We start from the raw sequence: 11918 nt of genomic DNA, 5'->3' as shown, positions 1-11918 counted from the left end.
CTCAAATCTACTCTAACCACCACTTCTATGGCATCTGACAAGTGGGACCCACCCTTATCTCCCTCACCTATCCCCTCCGCTATTTCTCTCTCTCCCTCCTGCTCGCTCTCCCCTGCTTCCTCCGCCTGTCCTCCCCTCTCTCTTACTCGACGGCAGCGGCGAGCTGCTGCAGCTCAAGTTCCGTCGCGGCCGGTGGAGAGCCGAGCAGGTGCCAGCCCTTGATGGTGCTCAGGGGCCACTCCCTCTTCTCTACTCCGTGGTTGCGCGAAGGCGGCCTGTGGCGCGGCGGGCGAGCAGTGTGGGGGCAGGCCCGCGGCATGCGGCAGGTGAGTTGGCACGGAGGCGGCTCACGGCGTGCGGCAGCGCAGCAGGCGAGCGGCCGCAGGGGCAAGCCTGCGGCGTGTAGCGTGCAGCGGGCGGTGGCGAGGCGGACGAGTTGGCGCGGAGGTAGGCCCGTGGCGTGCGGCATGCGGCGGGCGAGCTGCATGGAGGCGACCCGTGGTGGGCGAGCTGGCGCGGGGGCAAGCCCGCAGCGTGCGGCGCAGGGGAGCAGCGGAGGCTTCGCCCCGGTGTGGAGCGGCTGAGAACCAGCTCGTCGTCAACTGGTCCGCCTCACCGACCACCGCCGCTGTCGGTGGTTGCTCCGTCCCGCCAGCCAGGCGGCTCCCTCCGCTGGCGGGGTGGTGCCCCTCGCCAGGCGCCATGATGGTAGATAGAGGAGCTCCTCTAACCCGCTAGAAATAGATGAATTGGGATGGTATATACGCCGTTGCAACTCGCTCGTCTGCTATTCGGTACTCCAGGATGGGATACCGGACCCTGGTGCAAGCAACCTTAACGGTAATGTATACTATTTTTAGTCACTTCTCTTTCAAAATTTGAAAATCCCCCTTTTGATCTCATTATCACACGTGGCTCCTTTGCCCAAATGATAAACAATTTTTAACAACCAAAATTAGAGCCTAATTACCTTCCAAATCCTTGGGATGTTAACCGTAGTTTTTTTAGAATAGCATGTTGGGCATCACTACAAGAAATCATTTAATCTATGATGAAATAAATTCATCACAGATTGCTGAAAAAACATCACAAAACAGTGTTTATGACGATTTTGTGACGATTTTGGATAACGTCATGGAATGAGCGTCGCAGATTAAATCGGGTGACGTTTTTTGCGTAAACATCACAGATTAGCGCGATCTATGATGTTTCTAAACCGTCACAGAATAATCCGATGCCCACTTAGCTCGACCCAAGCCCAATATCTATGACGAAAGTAAACGTAACGGATATTGTCACAGATGGTGCCACGTTATCCCCAATTAGTGACATGGACATTGACATGGCAGCGGATGTGGCTGCTGACGTTGCATTTTTTTCAAACTGGGCCACTACAATGGGCCATTTTTCAACCCACTATATATTCTAGCCCAAACTCAGACCATTTATATGGATCCCAAACAATCTAGCCCATCAAACTTCAACAATTCCAGCCCATTTTTTAAAATAACCATTACAGCCCAAAACAAGCCATACAACTCATGCAAAAAATACATTGTAATTTTGTTTACACAACAAATTGTACAAGAACTCAGCTTCTACTTTACCAGGCTGATTTTTCTCTAAAAAAATTTACCAGGCTGATACAGTATCACATTCAATAACATCCAATACCACATCAAATACAAATTCTGAACATTACATCCAACAACATAACAAGTGTTCATCCATCATCAACCTCATTGATCAAACCCTGCAGCTTTGCTCCATTCCAAGCTCCTTGGTAGTAATGCAACCTGACAAGGGAAAATAAATAAATTATGATTAGTTATGCAACCTGATAAGGAAAAATAAATAAATTACGATTAGTTATGCAACCTGACAAGGGAAAAGAAATATGTTTGGTCATCTCATCAGATTTGAAGTCCAAATAAAGTAACATAGCTGCTAACGTTAATTTTGAACATAAACTCTCATCTAGTCGACAAATAAAACTCATTTATTCATTTATAGGAGAAAAAAGAAATAAAGCTCTAGTTACCCTCAGCCAACAAATAAGCCTATAATTTTAGAAAAAAAATGTAATCATGTTACAAGTATAGATCTAAAATATATCAGTGTTCAAGAAACGGCTCGAGGAAATCAGGCCTTCCAAGAAACGGGCTTGGCTTGGTTTGGTTTTCCAGCCCGTTTAACATCTTCTTTTTTATTTTTCATTTCATTGCACCATCCTAAAGTAACACATAAAAATAATTATCCTATTTTTACCCATATATTTTTTATATATAGTAGAGTACATATAAGTTATGTTTTAGAAGTTTCAATAATTTTTGAGCTCATTTACTATTTTTAGTATTTTAAATGAATTTCTAGGTGCTTATTGAAAATAATTAAAATTTGAACGGCATGTATCTCAAATAATACAAATAATATTTACAAAATTCCAAATAAATATATCTTAAGTACTTCTATTATATTATAGCTCATATCCGAAAGTAGGTAAAAATTTCAAATGTTTGTTAGGGACTATTCAAACTTCTATTTACAATCATATTATAAAATAATAATGATAATACCTAAAATTTCTCTAAACCTTCTAAAAATTGGCATAGAATCATTTTATGGTTGTATACTTATGATAATTGGAGTATACATTGTTCAGAAAATGGATAGATCTCTCATATTTCATACAACTCAAGTCAAACTTTGAAATTTGAATATATCATAACATTTTCAAACTCGTATGCACCTCAAATTTGGACACAACCTTATGTTGTCTATAATATAAGAAAATATTAAGCCACATTAACAAATGTTATTTAAAAACATGTTTTATCTATTCTCCGTGGAAGAAAGCAAGTCTTATAAAAAATTCCAAAAATAGCAATTAACATGCAAACAAACACTATTAAATGAAAAATCATGACTTTAGAAAAATTTAGGAAAAATAAAAATCAAATTTGGAGTTCATATGGGGAAGAAATACTAGTTACAAATTTTAATTCCGAATTAAAAAGAGAAAATGCACTTGTTCATCATACTCGACGTAAAGAAATAACAATAAAAATGGAATGCCAAAAGTCATCAAAATCAGATGTGTGGCCTAGTGGTTAGATGTCCTCAACTCATGTTGGAGGTCATGTGTTCAAATCCTTGTTGCCACAGGTTTTTCCATTTTACCTCCATTATACCTACTAATAGCATGACGCCGAGGGAACTATCACTAATTCAACCATGGTGTAGCGATAAGGACCTTCATTTGTAGATGCTTCTGACACTCTTTCTTTTTTTTCTTCCCGTTTTGACCAGTTGTAGGCCGTGGGAGAAAGTGGGCTCGGCCCAGACCAATTGTAGGCCGTGAGAGAAAGTGGGCTCGCCCCAGAAAAATGTTGGAAGTGGGCTAAAAAATTGTAGACTCAATCCATGAAAATATTAGATTACGCAAAAATATATCTGCAAATATAAGGAAATATATGTAAAAACTCTAATGCCAAAAAGTATATTATTCAGAGGTGATGTACTAGTATGGCTGAGGGACACCAAATAAGTATTATTTATATTATGAATTATGGAAAGGTACACGAGTTTTCTTCTTAGATTAGAAGCCCCCTTGGTCCACCTTTTTTTTCCCCTACGACTTCTCCACTTTTATTTCTTTTTTCCCCTGCAATTTCTTTCTAAAAAAATGTTGAAGTGACACAACCTATAACGTATTTTTTATCATCATTGTGGTTTGAGCACGATATCAAATCCATGACGATTTTTATTTTTATTCTATGACGTTTTCAGAGGTTTGTCACAGATACTGGGCCCAAATTAGAGCCCGTATGGGCTATTTGCAAGTCTGCGACGAAAATTTAAAAATCGTCATAGATTCTATCTGCTTATGACAGTTTTCAAAAATGTCACCGAAAATTCGTCATAGATTAAAAGATTTCTTGTAGTGCATCTAGGTATGGCAACTAGTAACATGAACGAGGCCACCGGCAAAATCTGGGCTAGGATTGTTTTACATTAATTGGTATTTAAGCGTGAGGTGTGAATAATATAAAAATATATGTATATACACAAGATATTCTTTTTTCTCCTAAATCCGTGTTCCAAAAAATAATTCACAAAATGTGACATGTGGAAACATAGATGACACAGTTTGAGCCATTTGGAAAAGAATAACAATGACACTATCCGTAGAAATATAAAAGTTAGCAAAAGACTAGCTACCCGCAGCTCTCGCGCTAGTTCAATAAAAGTACTTTTCACATCTATCTCATGGTATTATGGAGCATCACATTATTGTAGGACAAATTTGACCTAAAAACAAAAGTTGAGGGACCAAATGGTATTTTTGAAAATTGAGGGTCCAACTTGACGTTTGGAGAAAAGTTGAAGGACCAAAGTGGCTATTTTGCCTAAAAGAATGCCAAATAGTGAAAAATGTTTACATCATTATCATTTTCTTGAAAAAACTTTATTTTAGATATATCTCGTACCAACTCTGAAAAGAGTTAAGTTTTTTTTAACAAATTAGAAACTTGAATTAACTAAGAAAACTAAATTATAAAGTAGTCCAACATGTTTAGTCAATTTATGTAGTCAATTTACTCATGAGAGCTTTTTTTTTGAGAAACACTACGCATGAGAGCTGGGCAGACGGCGAGCGGCGAGCTGGGCCGCTGGTGCGCAAACAGGCCGGCGCAGCGATTTGCTGGGCCACGGTCATGCAGGCGGGCCGGTGCGGGTAGCGAGCTGGGCTGCACGGAGAAGCAAGCCGAGATGGTTAGCTGGGCTGGTTCATGCGCAAGCCGAAATGGCATTTAGGTTTTTGGGGTTAGCTGTGTTAGAACCTGGGCTTGGGTTGTATCGGGTTTGGTCTGGGTCGCGGGTTGGACGGGTCCATGTTAGGGTTAGGGATAGGTTTGAATTCAATTTGTATGGTTCATTTCAAACTAAATCGCACGCAAGAGTTAGCATTTAAAATTAAATTGAGGTGCACACATCAATTTAATTTCCATACAAATTTTCAAACAAGGAAAATAAATCCAATTCGAATTCCAATAAACAAGGTAGAGTCCAAAAAATCCTTATTTATATTTAAAATTTTAATTACTAGGATTTTGGAAGGGCATAATTCCTATTTAATGAATTAATTACAGCACTGCCACAATTTTTTGAAAATTCACATTTTTGGACTATTTAACATTCCAAAAAAATATGGGATGTTACATTTTACATCGTAGTTTTTTTTTGAGAATATCATGTTGGGCATCTAGGTATGGTAACTAGTAACATGAATGAGATCACCAGCAAAATTTGGGCTAGGATTGTTTTACATTAATTGGTTTAAGGGTAAGGTGTGAATAATATAAAAATATATGTATATACATAAGATATTCCTTTTTTTCTCCTAAAATTCGTGTTCCAAAAAACAATTCACAAAATGTGACAGATGTAGAAACATAGATGACACACAGTTTGAGCCATTTGGAAAAGAATTACAATGACACTATTTGTAGAAATATAAAAGTTAGCAAAAGACTAGCTACCCGCAGCTCTCGTGCTAGTTCAATAAAAGTAAATGACTGTAGCATAGTAAAAGAGGTACAAATTTTTTTATCATATGGTTGGGAAACATCTGGTGATATCTAATTGTGCGACGCCAAATTCATTCTCCTGGGGTTTGGAACCAGCCACACAGGGGTTGGAGAGTTGGACCAAAGCTGAGGGGATAAAATTTCCATGTTCCTATTATTTTCCAGGTCAAATTCTCCCATATCACGTCTAAGATGCTTGAATCTCGTGACATTGAGAGAGTCATCTTCTGTAAAGTAGGCATGATTTGGCTTCAGTTGTGGATACTCTTTGGCACAAAGGCAAAGTGATTGGCTACGCCCAATAAACAACACATTCTCACCCAAGGTATCTACCTCAACTAGAAGCTTTTCCGATGTAAGGTCCACTTTATGTACTTCGATCGTGTCGGTCTTCTCGGGTAACTGAGATAGTTCTCCATCGGATCCAGTAGTGATTCTCCTAATTTGCAGCACTTCACCAGATGGAGCTTGAACCATGTAAATCCTATCGGACGCAGAAAACTTCACCCTGTTCAGAACTATCTTCGCCACAAATGCAGGGGCACCAAGATCGAATGCATGGATTTCTCCCCTTGCAGTGGTGGCATACAGCAGTGCACCCTGAAATTGGCAGTCTTCATAGAAAGTGTGTGGTGGCAACCATGTCCACTCCTCGTCCCCGGACCTCGCAAACGAGAGCTGCGCATGTGGGTTGTGGATGAGCACCACGAAGTAGTCCCCCGTGGATGGATCCGAGGACAGAAAGGCCTTGTAGAACAGTTTATCCCGCAGCTTGTTGAGGTCAAGGATTGATGTGTTGCTCGAGACCGAGACCCATTTACGTGCAGTGTACCACGAGTACTCGTAGTTGCAAAGCGTGCCCTTGTCATCATATACCGGCTGCACCTGCTCGATGGTGGTGACCGATGGCAGCGCAATCTGATCACCGGTGATGGGGTTGACAAGCTGCAGCTCGGACCTCTCGTCTGCAGTGATTATCCAGCCGTAGGAGGAGCCGATGATCTCCCTACTCCGGATAGGCGGGTCCGGGAGAGCCAGTGTGTAGGCCTTCTTCTCCGCGAGGCTGTAGAGACCCATGGCCCTGTCGCCGAGGGATTCAGAAGTGTACAGGAGGCACGGTGTCTGCTGCAGCTTGCAGCAATGTTCAGTGCTGCATAGGCTTGTGCAGGCGGCACGCCACGAGGCGCAGACTGATCCTGCCCGCACGAGGTCAGGGATCTCCAGAAGAGCAAAGATGTCCATCAGAATGTCCTGTGGCAGCCACGGCACTTTGCTGCCTGCAATCGGTGCCGCCGCCACGAGTGATGGATGAACAAGCTGCCGTAATGTCTGCATCAGCGAACAGGTCGATGAAGCAAAGGTCTTGGTGGCAAGAGCTCGAAGGAGCAGATTGCACAGGCGCAGATGTGGGCATTCCGCAGCAACAATAGCTGACTCCGTCTGGCGTGTCTTCAGTAAACCGGGGGAAGAGGCAAAGATCTTGGGCAAGAGCAGACGGCACAGCCTGGAACTGGCTCTGATGCACGTCTCCATTGGAGTAAACTAAAACTGCTCTCTCTCTCGATCGATGGCTGAAGACGGTTGCTTCAAGAAGCTAGCGCTTGCGATCTCTGGGTTGGGTCATGGGAAGAGCACACCGAGGGATTTATAGATCAGAAACCTGCTAGCCAACTTCGAATTCGATTCGGTGAGCGAATGAAATCGGAATCCAAGAACACGGGAAAGGTTTACCGCCCCGAGAAAGATTCGGAACCTGAATCGGACTTGGAGCGATTTCCGGCACGGCCGCACACGCGCCGACTCGGAGAACCAGCAGTCACCGCGCCTCCCGATCGGCCGCTCGCACGCCAGACGGCGGACATCCACGGTGTTGGTGACCACGACCGCGGCGAGGCGAAGGACGCCACGGTTGGCGAGCGCACCAAGGCTGGCCGGCCGGGGACAGCGCGTCATCGCCAATCGCCGTGCACGTCCCAAGAAGGAAAACTGGGACGCCGCCTCCACGACCACTCGGACAAGCAGCGGTCGCCGTGCCTCTCCGCCTGCACGCGGAGACCGAAGGACGCCACCGCCACGCCCGGCTGCCGTCCCCGTGGCGCACGGCTGGTGCTCTGGTGGCGAGGGCGCCCAGACCGGCGAGCGCAGCGTCGCGCCGAGCGAGGCCAGCGCCCCTGCGCGACGCCGTCGACAGTTCAGAAGGCGAAGCGTGGTGTACGGGGTCACCGTGCTGAGCGTGATGCCGCTCGTGCCGCGGCGGGCGTCGAGGTCCAAGGCGTCGGCCGGCATGGGCACCCGCGCCTGGTTCACGGCGCGACTTGTAACTTTTGTGTTAACCATTCGTCCAAACCGATTTTTAATTTAGGTCTGTAGCTGTTTTTCTCTAGGATGCTCGGTTTAGAATTGTTGTCCCATTATCATTTAATTATTGCGTATTAAGCCTATTAAAGCACTACGGGAAACCCTAGTTTGCCGTGTGCGCAAACACAGGCACACGGCAAACCATCCTTTTGCCATGTGCCAGCAGAAACAGCACACAGCAAACGGCTAGCACACGGCAAACCTAAACTTTGCCGTGGCAAACCTAAACTTTGCCGTGTGTCAGGCCAAAACACACACGGCAAAAGCCCAACACGCGGCAAATGTGTGGCTTTGCCGTGTGCTACATATGAAGGCACACGACAATCAGTAAGCACAAGGCAAAGAGTCCCTATTTGCCGTGTGCCTTCCAAAATGCACATGACAATCACTCAGCATACAGCAAACTTGTACAAAAAAAATTGATGCAACACTCCCAATTTTTTCTGCTATACATATACAATGTATTGTACTCCTTGTTAAAATCTGATATATTTCTCGTTATTTTGGCTATATTTAGTAATTTAATTTCATTTATTGAATTTTTGGGGTTGAACTGGAAGTGTTTTGAATAGGGGAGTATAATGGATAGAAAAATGATATTCATGTTAAGGAGTTCAATTTGATGACGTAAGCATGAAATAGAAGTACATTTTGAAGATCTTGCTCGCAAACCATGCTCTGAACTGTTAGAACGAATCGTTTTAAAATTCCATTAACAGCAAACGAATTCAGAAAATTCTGAATTTTGTCATGGTATCATGTTTTGATGCATGGAGATGGTGGTAAAATTTTGGGAACGTTCTGCAAAAGTTTCCATGTACGATTGTTAGAAATCGGAACATGTCCAGAGAAAATCCGTAGAGTTGAGAAGGAATCGTTTACATTTGGACAGAACGTTACGAACGAAGTAGCAGTTGACTTTAAAACTTTTTGTGTTTGCAAAAAACCGCTTAGGTTCTTTAATGCCCAATTTTGATCAATTTTCGGATGACTGGTATATTTATTAATTTTTTTTTGCAATCAAATATTTCTTTGAAACACATGAAATAATAACCATATCAAAGTAAAACATGAATTGTTCAGTCACTTTAGTAATGTAATGATAAAATGTGATAAAGTTTAAAAGATGAAATAGAATACCGAAGCACTTGAAAACAAAATTTGAAAAGAAATTGTATAAAAAATTGAAATAAAAATGGGCAAAGTATTTGCCGTGTTCCCTGGAAGAGGCGGCACACGGCAAACCTTCCCTTTGCCGTGTGCCACTACGCAAGCACACGGCAAAGCGGCCAACACACCGCCCTGGCCGATGTGGCAAGGTTGCCATGTGCCAGATCGGCGGCACACGGCAAACCTTCCCTTTTTGCCGTGTGCCCCCGATCTAGCACACAGCAAAAAGGGTGTCCCACCCTTATCCGCAATGAGCTCACCCCGACAGCGCCCGCCCTGCCACACGCTTTTCCCAACAGCCCGCCCCGACAGCGCCCGCGCCGCCCCGCGCCGACAGCCTCCCCGCCCCGCCACCCCGCCCCGCCGCGCCACAACTTTGGCTGGTCGCGCCGCAGCCGCACGTCCCCGCTGCGCCACCCCGCCCCACCGCGGGCGCTCCGGCTCGCCCCACCGCGCCACCGGCCCGCCACCCCACCCACCACCCCGCCCCACCACCACCGCCCCGTCTCGCCGCACCGCGCTGACCCACCGCCAGCGGCCCAGGCCGCCGCGCTGCCCGAGGGGACGCGGGCCGCCACCCTGACCCCGACTTCGCCGCTGCCCGAGGCTGCCTCCGCACCGAGGCCACTGCTCGAGGTCTCCTTCGCCCGAGGCTCGCCGGTGGCCCTCGGTGCCGCCGCAGGCCGGTCCTCGGCCACCCTCCACCACGACAGCCCCGGCCGACCTCCATCCCGCCTCAAAGCTGGTGAATTTTTTTGGCCATTTCTTTGACATTTCATTGCAATTGATGCAAATGTATATAGATATTATAGCTGTATTTTTTCTATTTGCATGAAATTAAAGAAAAATTGTAGTGAATTTGGCCTTAGATGCCGCACTAGTGGTAGTTGTGGAAATAGTTATGCACTAGTGTAATAAATAAGATGACCTCACATAAAATTATAATTTTTGTAGGGTTAAACGTTGCAGTACGTATACGCCATCTTGTTGAGCTTGTCTCCTGCACCGACACACGCGTCCCCGCCTCGATCGCCGTCGAGTCCTAGGTGAGCATGTGAAAGAGAGCTTCGCTCCTATTGGTCGTAGTAGATTATATGATCCTGTTGCCCATGATGATATATTTTGTTACCTAGATTTGTTCTAGGTAACATATGATGATCTTGAGCTTGTGGCTGCAGTAATAGTGTCATGTAGTTATGCTTCTCATGATTGTCATCAAATCATGTGACACATCCATGCCCAAAGCAACTCTCGTTTGTGTTGATATAATAGTTGGGCTGGGTGTGTCACATGGTTCCATGTATATCATGAACCTCTATTTTTGACATGATTTCTTATGCTGCAAGTTCAAGATCAAATGAAACGAAACATATCTGAGGCAAAACACTAGTTCAATACTTTTTCGTTGAGATGACTAATAGTAACAAATCATTGATTATAATTTCACACATGTTATTTTTTTGCAGGATTTCAGCACCGGACCACTTGTGCCACCCACCTTAGTTTGCAGGACGTATAGCAAGGTGAGGCATACAAGATTCTGCTTTTTGTACCGCATGTTCGTATACCACGTAACCTAGTTAGGCGTCTCCCGTTCGAAATAGATACGGATGGAAATATGCAGAACTTTGCATATATACGACCGTATCTATTTCGAATTGTCCACATTTTTTGGACAGCCCGATGATGCGTAGATGGGGTTAGTTTCCATGGTCTACTCCCATTCGAGACAGAGTATCGACATCATTTTCCCGTTGTTCTCCAGATACACAATCTCCCTTCCGGGACGTGTATTTGGAGAACAGCGGGGAAATGCTGCCGAAATTCTATCCCGGATCGAAGTAGATCATGGAAATCGACTCCAGCTACGCATGTTCGGGTGGGATTAGGACCTATCTGAATCTAGTAGAAAGTTTGGACATCGTGTAGATGCAAAAATTATCTTATATATTATATTACTCATTGATATGATAGAGTATGGACGACTGTGCGTGGATGTACTCCGGTTGGAAACAAGGGGGGGATTTGACCTTGGAATGGATTCAGAAGACCGAGGCTTTCTTGGATCGAGCATTTTCAAAGGTTAAAGGAGGCTCATGCACTTGGTGTCTCTGCACCAAATGTGGAAACACGTGTCGACACACACGGGAAGACATGACACAACATCTTTGCAATTATTGATTTATTAGAGACTATACCCGGTGGACCTACCATGGTGAAGCCAATCGTATGAAAAACGAGGTCGTTAGGCAACGCATTGAAGATTATGATGCTGATGCTAGGGTATAGATGACTTTTATGAATCACACTTCGAGGGAGAACGTAGGGAGGAGGAGCCAGAGCCAACCGCGAAGGCGTACTATGACATGTTGACTACAGCACAAGAACCCCTTCATGGGCATACCAAGGTTTCACAACTGGATGCCATTGCCCGCCTGATGGTCGTGAAATCCCAGTTTACCCTGAGTCGAGATGTTTTTGATGTTATGTTGACAGTTATTGGCACTCTACTTCCGGAAGGTCACATTCCTCTAAAGAGCATGTATGAGGCACAAAAACTCCTTCGTGCATTGAAGATGCCGTATGAGCAGATACATGCATGTCCCAAGGGATGCATCTTGTTTAGGAAAGAGCATGCGGAAGCAAAGTACTGTTCAAAGTGTGAATCCTCTAGGTTCGTAGAGGTAGAGACTACTGATGGTCAGAAGAGATAGCTCGCGGTCCCCGTTAAAGTCCTACGATACCTTCCGCCCATACCGAGGATCCAACAGCTATTCATGACCGAGGAGTCTGCGAAAC

At 44.7% G+C, this 11918-nt stretch overlaps 1 protein-coding gene across 1 annotated transcript; it reads right to left on the bottom strand.

The window, feature by feature from the left end:
* Positions 1 to 1739: 1739 nt before the first annotated feature.
* Positions 1740 to 7877, bottom strand: LOC120645767. Its single transcript, XM_039922511.1, has 3 exons — positions 7356 to 7877; positions 5925 to 6920; positions 1740 to 1796 (listed from the first exon to the last, which is right to left on the bottom strand). The coding sequence occupies exons 1-3, from the start codon at positions 7875 to 7877 to the stop codon at positions 1740 to 1742; spliced, it is 1575 nt and encodes a 524-aa protein (XP_039778445.1).
* Between the last annotated feature and the right edge of the window lie 4041 nt (positions 7878 to 11918).

This window comes from Panicum virgatum, chromosome 8K (assembly GCF_016808335.1).
Source record: "Panicum virgatum strain AP13 chromosome 8K, P.virgatum_v5, whole genome shotgun sequence".
Classification (NCBI taxonomy): Eukaryota; Viridiplantae; Streptophyta; class Magnoliopsida; order Poales; family Poaceae; genus Panicum; species Panicum virgatum.
The sequence above is the reverse complement of the archived record's forward strand: the minus strand, read 5'-3'. Positions and strand labels throughout refer to the sequence as shown.

Bases quoted from the DNA above. Each gene is read 5' to 3' on its own strand.
- LOC120645767 (XM_039922511.1), bottom strand. From the start codon at position 7,877: ATGCCGGCCGACGCCTTGGACCTCGACGCCCGCCGCGGCACGAGCGGC. The intron at 6,921-7,355 runs GTCCGATTCAGG...TCGCTGATGCAG, and splicing joins CGTGCCGGAAATCGCTCCAA to ACATTACGGCAGCTTGTTCA. The intron at 1,797-5,924 runs GTAGATACCTTG...TTCCCTTGTCAG, and splicing joins CGGAAAAGCTTCTAGTTGAG to GTTGCATTACTACCAAGGAG.